General features: G+C 44.3%; 1 protein-coding gene across 1 annotated transcript in view; it reads right to left on the bottom strand.

Annotated features, from left to right (window-relative positions):
- Nucleotides 1-525: 525 nt before the first annotated feature.
- The window catches only part of RASGEF1C (RasGEF domain family member 1C), a 67905-nt gene continuing 45039 nt past the window's right edge, over nt 526-23391 (bottom strand). The window contains exons 5-14 of the mRNA XM_062638009.1: nt 18133-18345; nt 15996-16070; nt 12386-12481; nt 11205-11307; nt 11034-11113; nt 10320-10415; nt 4809-4904; nt 4035-4158; nt 1954-2026; nt 526-1469 (exon numbers count right to left, since the gene is read on the bottom strand). Coding sequence (XP_062493993.1) covers nt 1445-1469; nt 1954-2026; nt 4035-4158; nt 4809-4904; nt 10320-10415; nt 11034-11113; nt 11205-11307; nt 12386-12481; nt 15996-16070; nt 18133-18345 — 981 coding nt within the window. The 3' untranslated portion in view covers nt 526-1444. The remainder of the gene's footprint in view (nt 1470-1953; nt 2027-4034; nt 4159-4808; nt 4905-10319; nt 10416-11033; nt 11114-11204; nt 11308-12385; nt 12482-15995; nt 16071-18132; nt 18346-23391) is intronic.

The following is a 23391-nucleotide window of genomic DNA, read 5'->3' as shown; positions in this document are numbered from 1 at the left end:
AGAGAAAGACTGGAGCATCTGAAAAGGCCAGTATCAAGTCAGTAATAAAATGCAAAGTTCAGTATCATCTGGCATTTAGGTTTCATTTAAGCTTTCTGAAGTCTTTTCTGGGGCAGGTAGGAACAGTCCTTCCACATACAAACAGTCTACTGTTAGGCCTTACTTTTGAATCCAATATCCATATAATTAATTATCATTTAATAGATATTACAGTAGCACCTTGATTATTGTACAACTTTAAACACAAGATGTAATCCCTACTTTGTATTATCTGTAAGGAAATGGTGAACATGGTTTAGATCCTAAATATAAGAGAGAAAAATAGTTACCTACTCATGAATGACAAATTCTTTAGTGTATTCATTCTAGTCTGAAACCCTTTGTCTTCTTAAAGCATACCATGTAGTTCCCAAATTCAGAGCAATTATCCCCCCCCCCCATCCTCTTAGTATCAGTTTGCAGAATAAACAGCACTGAATTAATTGGAACCTGACAGAGTTTTTTCAAATGGTAATGCCATCTATCTAAGTGTGGTAGAACCCTCTAAAAGATGTAACTTCACATCAACAAAATTAGGGAATACACTAAGTACATTAAATAGGGGTACATTGAGTCCAGACTAATTTGCTTCTTCAGTTCAGCTTTAGATTCAGTGGGGGGGGCATGTCTTTAAGCAAAACCATCTACACTCTGCACCCTCCTCAGATCTGCCAAGATTCACAGTAAGAAAAGCAACAACAGTGGTGGGAAGAATAACTAAGCAATAGTCATACTTCGGATTGTCCTCTGTTAACACTCACGACTGGCCCATGCTGCTGTGGTCTGTGTATGACATACACACGTACATATGAGTGAGCGATGTCAGTTTTCATCCGCTGGAAGCTTATACCTGTAGCAGTCAGTGCTTTGTTCAACAAGGCCGGGGGACTGCTAATGTAAGATTAAGTTCGTTCTTCATTCAGCAATTAACCAGATTGCTGCTGTGTCTGTGTTTGATTTAATTTTACAATCCTCAGAGGGTTTAAAGAGCTGCAGTCTGAAGCACCTGCTTCTGAAATATTCACGTGTGGTTTTTGCTCTCCTTTTGACACACGTTCCCGTTCTCTTTTGCAGTACCACAGTTCTCCACACTCCTGATTTCCTTACGTTTTCCTTCAGAGGCAAAAGTTACAGCGATCCTGACGCGGTTTGGGCACAGCCACAAATAGTCTGTTTGTCCTTCCTCTCTCTGTCTTGTAGTTAGAAAAGCGTCATTGTGCACACAGTTCTGTCGATTGCGGTGGATGAAGCCAGTTCATCCATCATGTCAGGCAGTCAAAAAAACCCAACAAAAAAACTCAAACAAAAAAAATTGTCTAAATCCCAAACAGGCATCTTTGGAATCAGTAGTGCAAAACGTTTGTGGATTTCTTTCCCTTGACCTACTGCAATAATCTCTCAATCTTCAAGTCTTCCCTAAAATAGTGGATCTGTAAATTTAAAACATAAGAACAGTGAAAAAAGGCAAATATAAACGTGGGTGTTTGGGTTTTTACATCACTGTCTTAAGATTCTCGCTTACACCAAACCATTACATGTCTCTTATTAAGTTGTAAACTGTAGGAAGATCCAGTTAACCCAGGGCATTTTTCATCTACACAAGGCTTCTTTTGCCTGGGTACATACTATATAAATCATAGAACAGTTAGGGTTAGAAAGGACTGTAAGATCATTTAGTTTCAATCCCCATGCCATGGAGAGGCAGTGCACGTGTGGAGGGTATTCTTTCAGATGTGGATAGTTTGTGATTACAACTAGTTTTTATCAGTGCAGCCTCAGCTCTGAAGAATGGTCTTAAATGGAAGAGACCTCCATCAGAGGTTACATTTTAAATGCCAGCACTTTACAAGCTTTGTCTATCAGAGCAGCATTTTGGAGGTACTTCAGAAGTGAGCTGATAAAGTAAGTGGTTACCTTAAGGATTTCCACCTGTCTTTTTCCGTCTGGTTTTCCGGGCTTTCACTTTCATAGGAAGCCAGATACAAACCTGGGAGAGGTAGATATGTGTTATTCCAACAGCAGCAGTAACCCCCTACCTCTCTGCATCATTATATGTCCTGTATTGTACCCAACAGCATGAGAGACTAAAACTTCATGGTCTACCAGGTAGCTGGTAATCAGTAGGACACCAATGGTGAGCTCACACGTCTACCTTTGGAAAGCTGTTTGGTTAATTTTGATGGAGCAGTAAAGGACCTCAGAGTTAAAATATGTTAGCATGACCTTCCTATAACAATATTAAACAGTTAAACGATCTCTGGGTTTGCATATAGAGATACAGGCCTATCTACTCCATCACAGCACTGCTACCAGAGTGGTATATGAACATTAAAAAAGAGAGGCAGTGGGAGCTGACAGCTAAATAAATAAACTTTAAAATAAGGGTATTCCCAACACTTAACACAACTTTATCTTCCTCTATCTTTTTAAAGCTTATAGGGACACGCTATCTTAAATGGATACGAAACACCCTCAAGGCAAGAATGAGTTACAGAAACCAGAGAAGAAACACAGTAAAAGAAAATAAACAGGTCTTTTACAGTGGAAAACTTTGCACTGTAGGATGCATTTCATGACACCGAGGTGTGTCTAGGCTGTAGAGTCTCCTCTGCAAAAGCTGCTGGTGCATTAGTATCTCACTGTCTTCACAGATTTTGTTTTATGTAAGCTGTGATTTGCATCCACATGCATTTCCTCATTTGGCTGTTGATGCTTTATTCTTTAATGCTGGAACCATCTGAGAACTCAAGTCTGTGCTCCAGTTACTCGCATTTTAATATGCAGGTGTTGTCCCACCATTCTGCCACGCTGTGACAAGCATAGTACGGCTGCATTTCACGTACCACTGCTGCAGCTCTAATACGTTCTCCCACCTACTACTCAGGGCAAGTCTTTCTGCTCTGCACTTCCCGTGGGTAGCAGGGGAGGCCTCCTGTGGCTTCTGCAAAAGGCGTCTCATGAAAGCACTATGAATATGGGGGAGGGAAAATCTGCAAGCAATTAGTGGGCTGAGGTCACCCTTTTTTGGTCCAGCAGCCTGAAAACTGTACTTTTATCCCTAACTTTCGCTTTCTGTCCCTTTAGAGCCTAAACCAAATGCCTCCATCCTATCTCCTTCCGATACCCACTGCTTTAATCACATTAATTATTCTATTTTGGCAGTCCTTCTTAGGATTTCGGCAGGATTTTTGAAGCAGTATTTTGTGTTCTGAAGTAGTCTGTGAAATAAAAGCTGTCTTGGTCTGATTAACTTGGATTAGTACAGAAAATTGCCTAAGGAACCACGACAAAATAAACCCAACGCAAGTATAGCTGATGGGAATACAGCTACAGACAATTCAGTGCGTGACAATGTACCAAGAGGCAACTGAGACAAACCAATATGAAATGACACAGTCTGACATGCTGGATACGAAATTGAAGAGGACAGATAAATAGAAAAAGACAATCAGAGAAATAACTTCAGAACAGGGGTTTTGAAGCTGAAATTAATTCCTAGAAAAGATTTTTCTTAAAACTGCTTTTCTGTAGATAACATTTCTGTGCTGTAGAGAAAGAGGTCAGCGGGACTGCCGTCACCCTGGGCTGTGCTCACTGAAGAGATGACAGCCTTGGTTTGCAGAAGAGATTAGTTCTGGCTCCATCAATCACTGAACAAGCAGCTAAGGGACAGCTGACATTCACAGCAGTCCACACCGCGGTTGTGTGGCCTCTTTTCATGATTACAAAAATAGGGCTACAATGGCAGCTTCCTAGACAGTGCCTTATAGAGAACTTATGGACAAAAGGAAAGCAATCAGGGAGAAGCTTCATGAGCTGGAAGGTTGTATTTGCAAAACCACGTTGCTAGACTGGGCATAAACAAGCTGCATGACAGGAAAGCTAGGAAAGAACCAGGGCTGGTCAGTGAGAGAGATCAAAGCATTGATCAGGGTATGGATAAGCACTGGTGAAGAGACGTATTTTCAGTGATTAGAGACTGTAGAGAGTCTTACCATCCTCAGTGAAAATGGGAGCAGTATGCAAGTAGTGGATGATGTTCGGGTCTTGTTCGAAGGGACATTCCACTTGCTTCCATGTTATAAATTCTCCTACTTGCTTAGCCAGTTCCAGAAATTTCTGTAAACATAAACCCATTCCACTTAGATCCAGTAAAATTATCTCACTCAAACAACTCCATCCGAGCAGAAGATTGGGATCCAGGATCCCTCATGCCAACTAGAAGGTTACTATGAGAAAAGAGCCTTTTATGGTTTAGATGGGTACATTTTCACAGTTCATTTACAGGGGAAAGAGAGAGGAAAGGGTGCCCTACGTTTCTTCTTCTAAGCCATTTCAGTTTGCACTTCAATGAAAATGTATCCATGAACAAAACTCTGGGTTATACATGTGTACTTCAGAATAGAGGACTTAAACTTTGATGGAAAAGGAAGGAGCAGAAATAGATATACATTACATAAAGTAGAATGACTCCAATGCCTCACAACTCTTTAGGCCTTCTAACAGTTCTATTTTAAGGTGCTTCATGCATTACTCATTCTCACAATGCCAACACTGGAGGAGCAAGTTAGAATGATCTGCTTGCAATGTTTATGTAAAATATACATATTAATTCCTTTAAAAGCATCCTGGGATTGGTTTAACTTTCACACAGTCGCTTGAGATCATCTCTCTTGGTATCTTTTGTTGGTCTGCACTGAAATTGCACGCAAACGGTCTCAGGTAGTGCTATCAGAATGGGATAGATAAAGGCGGTTTTGAGAGCTTACTTCAAAGTTGACATGTCCATTTGGAAGGCGATTAGCACATCCTTCATTCAAAAAATAAATGTCTTTGATCAAGAGGCTGAAGAAGGGGATCACAATCTGTGAAGAGAAATGACAGAACTGTTATCTTTCCAGTTCAGTATTTTCTCTGCATGAAAGAAGAACTCAATCAGGAGAGAGGAGAAAAAAAGAAATATTAACTTTTTGGTGTGCTACACACTTAAAAAGGAGAACAGTGATGGGCAAGCAAAAGGGCAGTGGGGTACAGAGACACTTTCAGCCAGCAGGAGAACATACGTTGAAATGAACACAAACTGAGCACAACATTCACTGAGCAGAATAAGACTAAGAAAATACCAATAACCCAGCTTATCATCAACAGCATCACTGCCTGATGACAAGGCCAGACAGCAAAGAGCAAAATAAAATTGCAGAACTCTTCCCTTCTTTGTTGGGCCTTTATAAGCAAAGATGTTGAATACACAAATGGAGCGATTTAAAGACAGAATAATTGCCTGGTGATTGAGGACTTGTCTACAAGCAGTTAACCAGGAGCTGTTTCGTTTTCAACAGCTCCACACACGGCTACCTCTTGATGCATATAATTTCCTTCCTGGTGCCGGATTAGTACAACCTGCCTCTCCAAATTAACCTGCAGACAGCGGGACTGAAAATATTAAGTTAGTTGACAGGAAACTGCCAACAGTAGCCAGAGAGATCATTGTAGCGCTTCAGATAAGCCCTGGGCATCATCCGGGGCAAAGTGGCATATAGCAGTGATCCAAGCCTTCTCTCTAACCCGTAAGTCACATCATAATTTGATAAGGGAAATGTGTTCTTCTAGGTAGGACTCTTGAAATTACTGGAATTACAGCAAGGATAAATTTGGTGCCCAATGTTCTACAGCAAAAGGCAGTAACCACACTCCTGAAGTGCATCCCCAGCACTTCAGCAGAGGCGCAGAGAGCAAAACTGCCTCTGGGTCCTCACATGTCACAACTCAAGGGGAGAAACACAACACAAAGGACCAGTCCATCACAAAGCTGATCCCCAGGGTTCTGGGATTTCCCACAGCTTTTCTGGACAACCTGCGCCAGCAGCTCACCACCCTCACAGTAGTCATGTTCTTTTCCATCTAATGCTGTACATCAGCTGGAATAGGATATGAAATGGACATAGACCAGGATTGGCGGCTGTTATTTTCCAGTCTACAGCCTTCACAATGCAGCAGTGAGTGTGAGCATGTCATAGACGCAAAAATACTTACGGAGGCAAAGAGTCTGCAAGCTGCTACCACATCTTGCTGCGAAAATGGAAGCCAATTTCTGTTTAAGCTAAAATAGGACATGCAGTAAGCTGCTACAGATCTGCATCTCTGCTGGCTTTTTATGGGATGACCACTGATACACTCTACAATGTCAATGCAATAGCCATAAAAAAGCCTGGACTGACACTCCAAGAGCCACTGGCATTATCCTGATAGATCCCATTGATATAAGAGTAGAAACAAAGCACAGCATAACCTCCTAAAATGCTGAGCACTCCTGTCAGGGTGAGGTGGAGCAACTTCTAGTCAAACTGAGCTAAGTGTGTTTCAGGATTCATTTTTATATCATCCAAACTAGATCCATCAACCTAAGGTAAAGAATACAAATCAGTCTGTGTGGTTTATTTCCTACCATTAAGGATGCTAACTCTGTAACCAGTGTGGTCTTACAGGGTTGAAAGATACAGAGAGCTGGAGGCAGACACTGGTCCCCAGCTAGAAATCATTGCCAGGTTCTGTCTGCATTGCTTTTTGCAGGCAGATGTGAGCTTGTTCTGCACTGCCTGGGAGCTAGGTCACCATCATTAGTGGTACTAAACATAACCAAGAAGCCTTGCTGAGACGGAAGGTATATGGATGTGGGCTCAATGGCATGCTACAAAGCCACCAGTCAGCTCAGAGCATGGGCAGAGCTTGTTCTCATCTGCATCCAAAAGGCGTCAAAGACGTACCCTAGGATACCAATTCCCTCCACATTGCCAGGGGATTTCTGTCTTTGAGTCACCATTTATTTTCCCATTTTCCCTGTATGTTTTGTTTTCCAAGGAAAAGCAGCAGAAGTGGATATAGTTACACTCTAATGCTGGCTTCAATCCAGGCACTTTGCTAGCATAAAATCTGGGTTAGTGCCAGAAACTCGGATTTCACTCCCTTTTGATTCCCTCCTCCTTGTACCATCCAACCCACCCACATGCTGAAGGACAATTGCCTCCTGCAGAAAGAAGAAAGCTAATGAGATCAGACATGTTCTTCCTCCAAGGCACCAGACGGCAACAACACACAGTACTGCACTGTACATACTCCTAACGTTTCAAAGCCAGAGATGTGTCATTAGCACAATGCAGGGTTTCCCAGTGGAATGACTTAATTTTGGAGGTGGCATAGGTCAGCTGACTGCACAGATAAAACCAGGCTTCATTCCTAACAAGTACACCCCTCTGAATTCTGCATGAAACATCAGCCCTGCTTCATTACCAGTTCTCTCGACCTGCACTTTGGCAGGTTTATTTCTGCCGCTGTACCGCATCTCTCCGCTTTGAGAGCTGCATTGCCATGCCTTTTGACAAGCCTGCTCCTGGAGAAGTAGTGAGCAGTTCTAACTATGCTGTTTACACACTGAGAGAAGGGCTGGATCTGAACACTGCGGAATGAGGTTAGGAAATCCTCCACGGGTACACTGAGATCCTTCTCCTACAACCTGAGCTGCAGTCTCCCACGAGCAATCTGAGGATGAGGATGAGTGATGAAATCAAGCAATGTTCTTTGTGCCCGAAGGCTGGTGTCACATGGGGGATTCGGGTGAATGTGTGCACAGAGGAGGGAGGATGTCCCAGGTCATTGCCTCACCCCGTCTCCCTCTGAGGATGTAATTTAGCCCCTGAGCTGTGTTTCTGTTCAAGTGCTATGCAGAGCTCAGCAGCCAAGACACCAACCCCAAGGGGAGCAGAGTTTCTGGTGAGTCTGCCAGCTAAACATCAGCTCCTCTGAGCCCACAGGCAATTCTTCTTCCTGTGAGACGTAACCCACTGCTTATTCTGTTGGTCTGTGACAAGAGCACTCCATCCCCTTCCCAAGCAGACGGACTGAGCCCTGAAGCCTCTGTCTGTGCTTCTGGGGTGGCCACTTGTTGAGAAGAGGGGCAAAGAGGACTGGGATCCCAAACCCTTGTAAGCACAATTCAGTTTGAAGATAAATCTTTCTTCAGAGTGAGCTTTGCTGTGTGTTTGCCAAGAAACAACATTTTCTACCAAAAAAGCAATCGTGTTCTTCCAGTCTCATTCAAACGCACTAAAACAAAGAACTGCTCATCTGGCATACAAAAAGAAACAAAATTCCTCAATTCCTACAGCAAAATTACATGATCTGCTGTATCTGACATTTTAAAATACCCACTGTGAGCAGCTACCAAATCATATGCTTGAGCATTTTCTTGAACTGATGTTATCTACACAAGGGAAACAGAATATGGGCTTTTTCTTATGTAAAATAGATCCCTTTCAATGCAATAACCTCTCTGTTCCTAGTCTTACCCAGCTAGGGGTACAGATACGATGGAGATTGATAACTTCCACAGGAAATTAAGTCAAACAATAAAGCAACTGGTTTGAATATGTATGATGGATGCCGAAGAACTAAACTGCAGAAGCATCTCAGACTGATAGATGCTCACTGCAGTGTGTGTGAGTTAAAAGGATTTCTCTGCCAGCCACACACATCCATCTCTTCTTTGCAGAGAAGTGCTTTTCAGACCAACTCAGCACACTCCCATTGCAGCTGAGTCAGCCTGCGACCAGATGCTGATCTCATTTCACTGTAAATGCCGTGAGATTCCATTAGCTTCAGCAGATTTACACAAATTTACAGGGATGTGAGATTAGCATCTGGCCTGGCTCCTCTGCTGAATGAATACTAAATTACATATTATGCTTCTTCATGTGGTATCTACTCTACCTTAGCCATGCTCTGCGCAGAGATCACCCATTTATGACTACGTGCAACTGCAATGTTAAAAACAAACCCTCTTTCATAGAATCATAGAATAGTTAGGGTTGGAAAAGACTTTAAGATCATCAAGTTCCAACCCCCCTGCCATGGGCAGGGACACCTCACACTAAATCATGGCACCCAAGGCTCTGTCCAGCCTGGCCTTGAACACTGCCAGGGATGGAGCATTCACAGCCTCCCTGGGCAACCCATTCCAGTGCCTCACCACCCTCACAGGAAAGAATTTCCTCCTTATATCCAATCTAAACTTCCCCTGTTTCAGTTTTAACCCGTTACCCCTTGTCCTGTCACTACAGTCCCTAATGAAGAGTCCCTCTCCAGCATCCTATAGGGCCCCCTTCAGATACTGGAAGGCTGCTCTGAGGTCTCCACTCAGCCTTCTCTTCTCCAGGCTAAACAACCCCAACTTTCTCAGCCTGTCTCCATACAGGAGGTGCTCCAGTCCCCTGATCATCCTCGTGGCCTCCTCTGGACTTGTTCCAACAGTTCCATGTCCTTTTTATGTTGAGGACACCAGAACTGCACACAATGCTCCAGGTGAGGTTTCATAAAACAACAACAGAAAATTGAATGGAGAAATAAGCAAATGAATAGGAAACACACTGGGGCACAAAACAGGAGGATCCTGCACTAACGTCTCATCAACCTGGTTTTTGCAGCACCAGTGACATCTCAGAAAGCTACAGATCTGCCATGAACACTGATTAAACACTTCAATTCGTGCTCACCGAGATGGCAGCAACAACCAAATGAAATGAAAATTCACAAGGATAGCATTTCACCCCACATTTGCTGCAGTGGGTTCAGACTAGACCTCGGGAATTGTGGTAGCTCAGTCATCTCTCCCTAATGTAAATGGAGAACCACCTCATCTCAGAGAGCTGTGCCCTTTGCTCTCTATCTCAAATCACAGCTGCACAATAGGGGCTTGTCTGCACAGGGGCCTGCCTGGCAGAGCTGTAAGGAAAGCACAGATTCACCTGGGCTGCCAGGGGGATGCTCCATACCAAAATAGAAGTCATTTTAGCTCGGAATACCTGTTCCATCGGGTTCATCAATCTGAACAATGTGTATTTTCCAGGGATATAGAGATTCAAGGCCACGTTGGACGGGGCTTGGAGCAAGCTGCTCTAGTGGAAGGTGTCCCTGCCTATGGCAGGGGCTTGGAACTGGATGAGCTTTAAGGTCCCTTCCAACCCAAACAATCCTGGGATTCTATGCTGTGTGTCCTGCCCTCTTTTGCTCCCCAGTACCCGAAAACAAGTCCACAAAAGCCCTGTGATCCATTTCAGAATCCTTTCAGCCACCTATTTACACTTCCAACTTCATTTAGCAATGCACAAGCCTTGCATGGGTGACCGATGGAAGGGAGGAAAGCGTTTGCATTGAGTCTCTGAGTCACTGACTCTCAGCCGCAGTGTGCACCATCCATTTGGAGATAAAGGGGATGCGGTCCCACTTACCTTCTCTCTGTTGCTGTGTGCGGTGAGGGATCTGTGAGCAGCCCCCCGCAGTGCTGTTCTGTAGTTATAGAAGTTACCAGTAGGGTCCATCTGGTGCTGGATACAGGAAAGAAGACACCTTGCTTAGACAGTGACATGGGTCCTCTGAAGAGAACTTTACTTTCAGCTGTAGCAAACCCTGAGCAGAGCCTAGCCTACATCTTCAAACCCCCATATACACACCCGTGATACTGGGAGACATCTACACATCATGGCTGTTTGTACCTCTGATTTTTCTACTAACAGCTTACTAAGCTTTTACATGAAGAATAAGGACTGCTTATTTTATATATGCCAAATCTTGGAATCCTCAATACATAAAAAACCTTGGGCCTTGTTCATTCAACACCCAAGGTATAGCTGGGGAGCTTTACATTCAACATTGTGCCCATGGCCAAACAAAACTGGCATCAGTGGAAGCACTAGGGCTTGCATATAGTCTTGTATTTTAGTTCTGGTTTTCCTCCTGTTTGAGTGCTCTGATTCCCCTCTAGATATCAGCAGCTTCACACCTTCCTCACTATGCCTGGGAAACTTCAGCCGCAATCTGGCCTTCTGCCTGGGAATGTATCTGCAAACATCTCAGACTGGGATAACAATGTGAAAATGCACAAATGAAGAAGCCCAGAATACAATTCAAGCAGTGTATCAGCATGTTTGGTTTGGGTTTTTTACCTCAAGGATGAAAAATTTGGCTGTTTTCACTTTTGACCAAGTCTTCTTTAGCCTGGAAACTGGACTCATGTTCATTCCAGCTAAGAGGGAGAAAGAGGAAAAGAGAGCCATGGATAAGAGTCGGGTTTCCTTTTTCATCTCTGACAGCTGACAGTTAGAAGCTGTACTTACAAATGATTGCCATCAGCGAATTAAAATTCCCTATGTTAAAGCACTCTCGGGCAACATCAATGAAGAATTCAATGACTTGTGCTCGCTGTTTCTTTTTTGCAGGCTGCAAGTTAAAATAAACAAGTATCAATAATAAGCATATGCAGAATTGGAGGGTGACTTAGGCATTTGTTCCATACATAGCATGGGTCCATCCACACACAGCTTGGGCCATCTGCTATCAGTCACTGGCCCCATTTCTGTTCCAGCAATCCAGGGGATGCTGGTGACTGGCAGTCTCTAAAATCAAAGCTTTCATTGCAGTGACACAGAAGAAATTCACAGCAATTCCCTGGCTTGCCTCAGTTAATGTCTTAGAACTGGAACAGCAGCCAAAAGAGCCCTGAAGCAGTGGCTCAGCTCCCTGCTGGCCTCAGCGAGCGCATCAGCACAGACTTTCCTAAAGGCAGGATTTCACACCCATGGCACAGCAGCATCTTTGTCGCAGAAAGACTTTGTTTCACTGCATTAATCCCTATCCCCTCTTCTGGCCCTTGCAGCAACATGGCCAGGCCAAATGGTAGCTTGCATTTTAAATGTATGTTTTTATTGCAGTGGAATCACCCCACCTTTTCCAAAGATGATCTTCAAATGGCAATGCCTTTGAGTCCAGGCTGTTTATACTACTACTGTTCCTCCCTTCCACATCCTTTTCAAAGGAGAAAAATATTTTGTTCATTTTGATGGGGCCAAGTTAAACAAACTAAAAGCACTACCAAGTTAAAAAATGACCAGTGACAGTAATGGGCAGCAGGACAAAGAGCCCTGCAATGGGAATTCACACACGCAGCAGACCTTTGGGATGACAGATAACAAATACTGCTTCACTAGAATCTTTTCCAGCAAAAATCTCGCAGGATAATTTAAGGCAGTTTTTACTCTCTTTTTCCCTGCAGGGTTCATTATTCCACACTGTGCTCCTACTATGTCAATGAGCAGGGTATCCCCTGTGTGTCGCCAGCTCTGTTTTGCAATATGTGTGTCATTTATCAGGTTGGTTCTGTGGGTGCAGTATTTCTAAAGCTTGCCATCAGCTGCTGAGCTAGGTCAGAAGAAATAAATCCCCAGTCTGCCTATTAATGGAGAATCTCAAACTGGTACATCAGGCACGTGGTAAAACATGCCACACGCTTTTGACTCACCATGCAGATTTCTGTGGCCACAAGATAGCAGAGTCTATTGAACCATTTCACATAGGCCTCCAGGTTACTCGTCTTTTTCTGTTCACTGAAACAAGTCTGGAAAGGAAGAAACACACAGAAAGACATATAGCTGTGTTCCAGTTAGCTGATGGCCAAGATAAATACTGCACAAAGGTACTTATTGGCCACATGGAAGACTGTGTATTATGGGCCCCTTTCAAAGACACTGGGTAGGTGGATGGCTGGCAGATGCACAGGGTCTAGCCGAGTGTCACATCACACAGTTCACAGTAGGGTACAGAAACAGCCCCATTTCACCTGCAGCAAGTGTTCACTGGCAGTCTGCACTGCCCCTGGGATACTAACAACCAGGGCACTGCAGGATTCAGACAACAAGAAGGATGTGCAGAAAGAGTAAGACAAGCAGTCTTCCACAGCACGCTCAGCTTATGGTTCTGATGGCAGGAGTTCCTTCCCTTCAGTAAATGCCATCACCCACAGCCCTTTTCTGGAGGGGAGAGGCCATCATTTAGTGAAGTGAACAAGAGATAAGCAGGAGGGAACACAGTTCTAGTTGCTTCTTTATGGGAAAAACATTTCCCTTACTGAGTTTTCAGGGTAATAGGGTCTCTAGTGACCACCTCTGTCCTGATGGCTGCTCTTGAACAGGTCACTTACATGCCAGAGATGCTTCACTGATAAGAGCCATTAGAAGAAGCACATTTTTCACTCTTTTTTTTTTTAATATGAAAACTTAAATAAGTTCCCATAATCAACACAGGCAATGGAAGCAAATAGTTGGCTGAACTCTTCCAGTTCCTTTGGCACCAACAGGTAATTTGACTTCAGCGGAGTGCTAGGGCAATTCACACCGCCTTAAGATGTTGCTTGGGATTATAAGAATTCAAGTCCTTTTCCCATCCCTAAATCCTTCCACTGCCCATCCAGGAGCCACTGCTCTTTGGAGTTCAGGTGATTTATTTATTAACATCCACTAGAGGGTATCAGAGAATACCGATTTTTTGGTTTATTAAGATGGTAATTTCCCGGAGCTACCATAAATAGATGCCACTACAAAGAAAATCACACTGCATAAGCACAGATCCATGCATGTCAATGGGATTACCTATATTATGTTAGTGACCTTAAGAACTGGGGCTTAGTATGATTCCCAAGGTAATTCAAAGTAATTCACCTGTGATTCTGTATACAGCCATGTTTAGAAACAGAAATCACAGCACCACACTAAGGAGCAAATCTCAGCAAGCCTGAAATTCACAGCCACCTTATGAGTAGACTACATATACAATAAAAATATGGATTTTAAAAGCATCTCAAAAGTAAATATCAGCAACCAGCATATAAATATCAAACAGTGGAAGCCCAAAGCAGCCCCAGTCTACCCACAGCAGTTGCTTTCATGTGCTCTGTGGTATTTCTTATTCCCTGCTATAACAAAAAGTACATGAAACATAGGCTTTGTTCTAAATATGGTATTTACATCTCTACACTGCTATCCCGTGCCAGGGCATAAGAACCACAGCTAATACCACAAAACTTGTTAAAATGTGCCACAGTTAAAGTTGAAGCAGACTGCTTTTTAAAGGTTAAGCTTTATAAATGGCAATGATATTTAGCACCTCCCTAGCCTCTTCCATCTGCAACTCATGCTGCTTGATAAACATTCAGAAGCGAAGCCTTTTGAAGCCCTCGTGCAAGAAAGACGTTTCATGTGATCTCCAGCTGGAGGGAATTCAAACCAGAACTGATTCCCTCTTCATGGGTTGGGGAATGATGCATTGCTTCACGTAAGGTTTGTGCCTCTATGTACAGATCCTGTATGATCCCTTGGCTATACCTTACCCTGGTGTGAAGGGTCTTCTAAATCACCACTGGGACCTCTGGTCAGTGCAGGCAAAGGGCAGAGAAAACCTCCAGACTACTTCTGCTTTCCTCAGCACTGCTGACTTCAAGCCCAGCAATCTGTTAGTGCCATTCCTTGTGTGAAAATGTAACAGCAGTTTTGCTTTAGAAGTAGATCCTCCTGAGGGAAGACGTTGCCTTGAACTTAGAGGCAATGCCGTGGTGCATCCCTGCTTTGTGCCTGTTATTATGCACTTCATTGAAGTCACAGAACTGCCACTGGGCAGCACTTCAGTGCTCAGATTTGCATCTGAAGAGCATGCATAACTGTCGAATAGCTTGTCATAGTCTGCCAAGATGATTTGCTTGGATTCCCCACCCCACCATTATTTTCAGGCTCTCTGCTTCTCGTTCTAATCCTTCCTGTCCACCTCAGCTGATGTTTCCTTATGTTTCCCCTGTAACCTCAATTTCTCTTCACACCTTGGTGGTATTCTGTGCTGGCTTTGCATTTGCAATTCCAGATACAGCTACAGGCACTGTGCATACATTATTACTGAACATTTCCTTCTTCCTCTTAGCATCCCTTCTCTGTGGCTTTATGCAATTTAATTTCAGTCACTGCTGCCTCCTTCCCAGTCTTCCAAAATTCACTCAAAGTTAGTGCCTCGATTTGATCTCTTCCATTTTACTTCACAACAGATATGACAGTTGTTCACTTTCAGTCCTGTCCCTCATCTTTGCAGCAGGCTGTTCAAATCTCACCGGGGTTGGTTTGGTATTTGATGCTTCTGACACCTTTGCTCCCTTGTGGTTCCTTCCTAAAGAATGTGATCAATGCTGAGAATACTTGAAACACCATTTCTTCCTACTTTCCCCTCCCTGAAACCAACTACAGAATCTCCACAACTCCAATAAGAGAAAGAGCCCTATGTTGCAGTTCTTAACCATCCATCCATCCATCCATCCATCCATCCATCCATCCATCCATCCATCCATCCATCCATCCATCACCATTACAAGCTGTTCTGGTGGTCTTTGGGCAGCACTATAAACGGAGGTCTTCCTGTTATGCTCAGCATCCAGTGATGAAATTCTGCTGCTGATGTTATGATCTCAGTGGGAGCCCTTATGCAGTTCAGGGGAAGAATTTTCCACCCTCTTCCTTTGCTGATGCTATGTGAAATCACAGACTCTCCCTCTCCAGCCAGGAAGTTTCCTTCCTTATTGAGGCACTCACTGAAATGCTGCTTCAAACTCCACTGGAATCAGTGGAAAGACTCCAACTGGCTTCCACAGACTTGGGATGAAGCCCTGATCAGCCACTCCATTCCCTGTGGTGCTTTGGGTTAAAAGCTATTGTGTAGACACAGAAGACTATGTTGATTCATGACGCACTGAGTCATGACTGTGGTGTCTGGGCACACGCTATGGGCATTACATCACGTCCAGAGCCTTTACGCCTTCAACACTGGGAACAGACATTCCCTGGTTGTGCACAGCCACAAACCATCTGCCCTGAACAAAGCAGGTTAGGAGGAACAAGCCAAAAGCAGAACATCAAGGTCATGGCCAGCCTCAGCCTGGGACATACTCTCACCAGGAAGGAATGGCAAATACAGGCTGTCAGTTGGCCTGTCCCTGGCCAGCACATACCCCAGGCCCTGCTGTTGTGGATCTCATCACATCAGTTCATCTGGAACAAACAGTGACCACAGGATTCACTTTGCATGCACAGAAACCATACCTTGGTGCCATCCAGAGGGTCTTTATGAACAAATGCCTGCACAAACTCCTCAGGTCCAATGTGACTTAGTCTTTCCTATTGGAAAGAGAGGGAGGAAGAAATAAGAAAGCACTCCAGAATCTTTTCTGTTTCTCTTGGTAAGACTTCCCCATTATCTGCCAGCTCTGAATGGTGTTACTGAACTGGTAAACAGCCAACTAGCACCAGACAGTAAAATTCATAAGAACAATTAAGAGTTATTTCAGCAGAAAAGAGAAAATGAAGAGAAATAAGCATCATTACTGACAAGCCATGCTAAGAGCCCCCTCCACTGCGCAGAGTGGAAGGTGCTGGATGCACAGGGCTCCATCTGGGATCTGGCAAACCTCAGTTCTGTCCTTCTGTCACACAGATCTGCTGTGCTCCAGTGTTACTCAATAGCCTTGTTTCCCAGTTCTTAAAACAGCAGTAATGCTGTTATCTGGTAACCACAGCAATCTTGCTTGGCTGCACACACAATACTCTTGACCCTGCCTCACCACCCATTGATGCTCAGGTGATGCCCCGGGGTGGTGGCTCTGTACCATAGGAGAAGGAAGGCATTGAAGACACATGTGCTCACATTAAAGGCATCGCTTACACTGGAGAGTGTCTCAGGCATGAACCAAACCAAGAGCAAATAAAGCATCCAGATCTCTTAGTAAAAGACAGACCACGTCCATCAGCTCCTGAAGAAACCTGTCAGTTCCAGCCACACTGGAACTTATGAGGCTTTTTAATTCTCTTAAACATGTTTATTAGGGAAAATCAGTAGGTTGTAGGCCACAGAGGCATTTCAGAGGAGGTATTTGGGAATTCCTACAACCCAAACTTGGGACACTCAAGCAGCAATAAAATAAACAATAATTTGGCTTAAGTGAAGATTTTATGGCTACCCCTATGCTATTTCTCTTGAATTCTCACCTTGCCACTGATGATTGCATAGGACTCTTACCAAGAAATAACTGTTACTAATAGCAAATAATTCTTACTAACAAGTAAGCATCAGACAGTTTCAGTGCAGAGCAGGTGGTGTACCGGATGCTGTACGTGAAAGAGAAGGTAGAAAGCACTGATTGCGGTACAGTGGGATGAAAACCTCTAGCTGCATCAGTTTTAGAAGTGCAGCAGTGCTCCACTTACAAGGAACATCCCTTGGAGACAGTTGCACTGTGGAGGGGAAAAAAGGCAAGAGAGAATTCTAGGCAAAAGGACTTCTACTCTCTGCCTTAAGTTGTTTAAAGCAAAGAGAGCCAAAGTTGCATGGTCTGAAAACTAACCAAAATGAGAAAACAATCCTAAATTTGGGGTTTCTGAACTATTCCACTTCTCCATAAATAGAATACCAGCTACCTTCAGAATTCCCAAGGCTAACTTCCTTGTTTTTCCAGCCTTCCTCTCAAGGATGAACAGTGTCTACAGGAGGGCAGCAGGGAATCATTACAGCATCAAGAGCTCTGCAGATGGCAGCAATGTTTTATGCTCTTCTGCAAACATCCAGGCCTACATAGAAGACCTGAACCTGGGAGAAGGGTGCGTAAGGCAACAGTCTGCCCAGCACCTTGGTACTGCAATTGGAGCAATTACATCAAAGGCCTGTTTGAGAGTGGATTGCAGTCAATGAGGGAAACAGCAGGGCTTCGTGTGGGTGTATTTGGACATCCTTGTATGTCCGTGAGCAAAGTCCCAAAGGGAAGAATGAAAAACACATCAGACAATGCAGATGCTTTGTGTATCTGTAGGAATCGATTTGAACTGTGAAAAAAGGCTTCCAGATTAATAGAAGGGCTCATGAACAGCCATTTGGGTAGCTCCCTCAGGCTGTGGGGCTCTGAGCACTGACAGAAGTGAGAACCCTTTAAGCTTCCTGGGACTATGATTTGCATTTCTCAAATCAGCAAGCTGAAAAAGCAAAGTGACCGCTCCAGGATGCGCAGGAACACTCTGATCTCTAGCTTGCTTCCCAAGCATCTCTTAACCTGTCAAACCCTGCCTGCTGCTGCACTGCTGCTGCAGCATGGGATGTGCAGATCTCTTTTGATTGTGTCTGGAATACTTAGCAGCTGATAGCTTAAAGTAATATCTCTGCCTGCAGAAGTTGGGAACCCTTCCCACTCACCAGCTCCACATGTGTCAGCTGCTGAGCCAAAGTGTAGGGGTCACTGCAGACACTCAGGATTTCTCTCTGAATTGATGGAGGTTTACTTTTAAAGGCAACCAGCTTATCAGAGACAGCAGCGCTGATCTTGACAATCCCTTCTTGCCCGTGGCTGAGCGTTGCAAGCTTCTGGTTCAGGGTTTGCAAAAGCTGATTCATCTTCTTCCAGTAGGCCTGGAGAGACAGGGAGAGAAAGAAACATAAACCACCCAAAAACCCTTGACAAAGGAGTGGTTTGACGCTGAATTTTCCCTTCTGCAAAACACTCCTAAGCCAGCAACAGGTTACTGCTTTATTTTCAAGAAGCCTACTTCAAAATAACCAGTTGGCTTAATTACAGTTCAGTGCTTGGACCACAGAAACAGACTGCAGTCAAGAGAAGAGGCAGGCAGGACTGATGGGTTGGGCTGGCACTGATACTCACATATTCCTGCCAACATCAGGATCAGAGGAGAGGTAATACTGCAACATGAGTTACTGCAGCTTTCTGGAGCACAGCAGCATTTGGTTCTTACCCTGTATGTCAGCTACATGTGGCCAAGGACTCTACCTGTTAGTGGTGCCTGCTCAACTCTTATTTATTAGGAATAAGAAGTGTTTCTAATACTATTCTCTCCATCCTTTTGAGATGAAAGCAGCAGAAGCATGCTGCTACTTGCTACCCAGCTGGAGTGCTCTGAGCGTCGTGCAGCTTTGAGTATTTAATATCCAAAATGTTAATTGCTCTTGAAGGAAGCTCATATCATATTCCAAGCACAGCCATGCACTCAGCAGGATAATCATTACAAAGCTGCTCAGGTTCTTCTCAGAGATGGAGCAGCTCTTTACAAACAATGAGCGAAGCCTCCGGCCTTGGAGGATGGGCAGAAAGAAATGGAGACATCTTCAACTCTTCACAACTGGTAGATGCAGACATTGTAAAATTTATAAGATAACAGAGAACTGGTGGATGGGCTCTGAAGACAAGGATCGATTGGAAATGTCCTTGGGCAACAGCCTCTCATGGAGCGTGAGGTGTAACCTGCTGCGGAACATGAGCCAGAGAAAGGAGCATCAGGCATGGTTGCAATGGGTGCTTGCTCAATTTCAAACAGCACAGTCACTTGGGAAAACAGTTTGCAGGCTGGTCCAGCTCCTCTTGCAGCACAAAGACCCGCAGTGGAGACATCCTCTGGCTGCTCACAAGTGGAATAACTCCTTGCTCCCCATCCAAACAGAATTTAGTAACATCAAGTTGCCAGTAACATCAGTTTGTAATCCATCAGTGTGAATCCATCAGAGCTGGCAAGGAGCCCTCTTCTATTACATCTGTACTATGCAGCAGATGTACACCCTGGCACCCTCCACACAGTCCTCATCATCACAACAGGGACTTGGCTGGACTGTGCCTTCCCACAAAGACCAACACACACCTGTGTCACATCCCAAGCTGGACACAGCCCAAGTGAAGCCTTGGGAACTACTCCTGAATCCCATGGATTAGATCCAGCCTTCATCATCTTTGCAGTTTTGTAGGCTCTGGATAATCTTCAGTGTCAGGCATTACTCCTGGTTTAGGTGCTCAAGGTACCAGAAGCCAGAGTCAGTGCTCTTACCTACACAGAATCCCATCTGCACAATGGAAGTAGCATCTCCTGCTACTTCAGAGTGAAGAATAACATGCTTATATCTAACCTGTTTCCATAGCACTCTGAGGCTGAAAGCCTTTATAACATCCTAAGTGCATCAACTTTTGCTGCAACACTAACTTTCATACAGCTTTTCTAGCAGAAGGTTTCATATTGCTGAGGAACTTCTCATTTCACTCAAGGAAGATGCTCTCTTGAGCTGGGCTGGAACACGGACCAGATAAGCAGGATGTAGTCAGGCTTTTTTGCCAAACAGAGCTTGCAAGTCTGAAGTGAAGCAAGTACCTAGAAGGTAGACGGGACCTGACTTGGAGAACGACACCACATGTTCTATTTGGAAGCAAATCACACAGGAGGAGTGAGAACTGGGTGAGAAACAGGTAAAAATAAAGGACTTAAATCATTTTACATCATTACAGTTCTAGTGTCCTCAACATAAAAAGGACATGGAACTGTTGGAACAAGTCCAGAGGAGGCCACGAGGATGATCAGGGGACTGGAGCACCTCCTGTATGAAGACAGGCTGAGGAAGTTGGGGCTGTTCAGCCTGGAGAAGAGAAGGCTGCGTGGAGACCTCAGAGCAGCCTTCCAGTATCTGAAGGGGGCCTATAGGGTTGCTGGGGAGGGACTCTTCATTAGGGACTGTAGTGACAGGACAAGGGGTAACGGGTTCAAACTGAAACAGGGGAAGTTTAGATTGGATATAAGGAGGAAATTCTTTCCTGTGAGGGTGGTGAGGCACTGGAATGGGTTGCCCAGGGAGGTTGTGAATGCTCCATCCCTGGCAGTGTTCAAGACGAGGTTGGACGAGGCCTTGGGTGCCATGGTTTAGTGTGAGGTGTCCCTGCCCATGGCAGGGGGTTTGGAACTGGATGATCTTAAGGTCCTTTCAACCCTAACTATTCTATGATTCTGTGATTTTTTGAAAAGAAAAAGTCATTTTTTCAGTTCTTGTCTGTTCCTGATGTGTTTTAGCTCCAAGGAAGAGAGTCCCCTTTGCCTTCTTCATGTAAATCCTCACTCAAACAGATGGTCACACTTCTGATTTACAAAGACTGTCCTGGACCCAAACTACTGACCACCATCTAAATATTTCTCTGTTTTACATCCAGGTGTGTTTGCAAACCTCAGCACAGCTTATGAAGCTCTATGAACAGAATGTTATTTTTTAGTGAAACGCAGATAGTGACATGTTTGGTATTTTGTGAACATATTTTGTAAATCTGGGGGTGGGGGGAGCAGGCATAGAACTGAAATCCAAGTTTTCTACTGAACATAAAACATTTGGCTAAGCTCCTTTTAGCTGAAAACCCAGTTCTCTTTCAGAAAGGAGTTTGGATGAGAAATCTTGGACCAGCCATGTCTATGCAATATCAAATTCCTCACTGGATGAAAAGCCAAAAAGCAGCATAAAATTGCCTGAAAGACATGCATCTTAAGCAATCTTTCAATAAATTCTTATCAAAAGATCTAGTTTCATCCAGTTTTGTAGAAGATTTGGCACAAAAATGTGGCTATAGACGACATAAACAAAGACTCAGGTAAGCTGAAAACCTAATAAAGAATGAAATAAGAGACACTTAATAGACACAGAAGGAAATTACAGCTCTTGAAGAGACTCACTAAAAGTCAGTCGAGTGCACCCTTGCCTGGAAAGCTTTTCCGTGCATGTTGGGGAAGAAACTAAAAAACACCAGTCCTGCTTTTGCTCTTTTAAAAGCATTTCCTGCCTTTTTAAAGCTATTATCACTAAGTGAAAACAACATTGTTCATTACCTTCAACATGCTGGTAATTATCTTGCCACCAAGTGACCCCCCACTGTACAGGGGCTGCATGCTGGACTCTATCAACCAATTTCACTTCACTGCCACATTAACAGTCAAAAGCAGCATACTACTGTTTCATATTTAGAGGAAAAGCTTCGTTCTGAAGTGGGGAAGTTGCTCTGAAGACCGCAGGCCTCAGCAGGTGGCTCAGGAGCTCAAATTTTAATTAAAACTTCTAACTCTAAATGCAAATCACAGCACTTCCTAAGGAACGCTTCTCAGCATGGACCCCTTTATCCGCACATCACAGAGCCTTCAGAAAGTGGACTCTACAAAGGACAGCAGAATACACTGCAGGGGAAAAAATCCCGCATTGACCTACATGGACTTGATGACCTCACAAATCTTTCAGTCTTTAATTTCTGCAATTCACAACGGGAACAACTTCCTTCCGAACCGCTACCAGGCACCGCCGCTTTTTTGTGCTGTCCCTTAAAAAAGGAGATTTGCATTTGTAGGATATGAGCTGTTTCTTGAGTTCATTATTGATTTTGCTCAGCCATAATTACTTGCAATTACAGGGCTTAGTAATATCTGAAAAACAATGATTTGAACCTAATGTAGTCTGAGGCCCCCCAGAGCCATAAAGGCTGGGACACAGCTATGCACATCCCAGAGCAAAGGTGTGCTCGGGTTAGACAAATAAACTATCACTTTGTGTGCAAACAGTTGATTTTCAGCATTTATGGCTCTTCACCAGGACAGCTACTGCTCTGAAAGGGCACCTGCAAAGCCCCTGTTCTCTGCCCTTTTGGGCTGGTTCCTTCTTTCCAGCGGATATTATTTTGGTGGGGCTGTATGGGTTTCTCTCACTTTAGATGCTGAAGCACTGCAAGGCACCTTTCTTGGTGGTTGGCCGGAGCAAGCTCATTGCCTCTTCCCCTTCAGAGAGAAGTTTTACTGCTCTGGTCAGTGGAATTGAGGCCACCTCAGCTCTTTGTGAAAGTCCTTTGTGTTCCCTTCGCCCACATCCAAGCATCACACAGCTTCCCCTTCTCTCCCACGGGCTGGCCAGCCCAGGCAGCCGATCCATGCCAGCCTACAGCTACCCCAGAGTGCCAGCCCTGGTGCCAGCCCAGCCTAAGAGCAGCTGCTTCCACTTCTCCCCTGTTTCATGTGGGTAGAAAGGTCCAATTTCATTTCTGTTCTGCTGCAACTCTAATTCCTTCCCTCTTCTCCCCACCCTGCTCCTTCTTAGCCTCATGGACATGTGCTTTTTGGTCTACTGCATTGCACCCATCTGTGGCCTGAAGCCAAGCCTTGATGTAGCCAATGGAACTGAATTCTTCCACATCCCATGGTTAACCTAAGAGTAATTATAGACTCCCTATGTACTATTTGTCCTTATCCTTATTATTTTGATGGGCTTTGTGTGGTACTTTTAATGTTTCTCAATTCATTTATGGATTCACCCACCTGAACTGCAGGCAGGTCTCCCAAAGACTCCATTCGCTGTGTCCTCCTCTGCCACACATATGGCTCCCACATTTGAACACCAAGACCATACAGCAATCTACAATGAGTTTCTGCTCAGCAGGCCACCCACTGTTGCCTCCTGCCATTTTCATGTACTCAGAGAAACTACATGTCCATAAATATTTGTTATCTTCTTTGAATGCAAGGACTGTCCCTTCTTATGTCACCATCTAAGCTAAACAGGCTGGATTCAACAGCATCCCATAGGGATCTGATGGGGATTCCAGTCACATTACTCAAATGGTGTCACTGCCATAAGCTGAGAGATGGGGCTTTCAGAGAAGCTACT

This window comes from Pezoporus occidentalis, unplaced genomic scaffold (assembly GCF_034315485.1).
Source record: "Pezoporus occidentalis ecotype Australia unplaced genomic scaffold, CSIRO_AGI_Poc_V1 ctg55, whole genome shotgun sequence".
Taxonomy (NCBI): domain Eukaryota; kingdom Metazoa; phylum Chordata; class Aves; order Psittaciformes; family Psittacidae; genus Pezoporus; species Pezoporus occidentalis.
The sequence above is the reverse complement of the archived record's forward strand: the minus strand, read 5'-3'. Positions and strand labels throughout refer to the sequence as shown.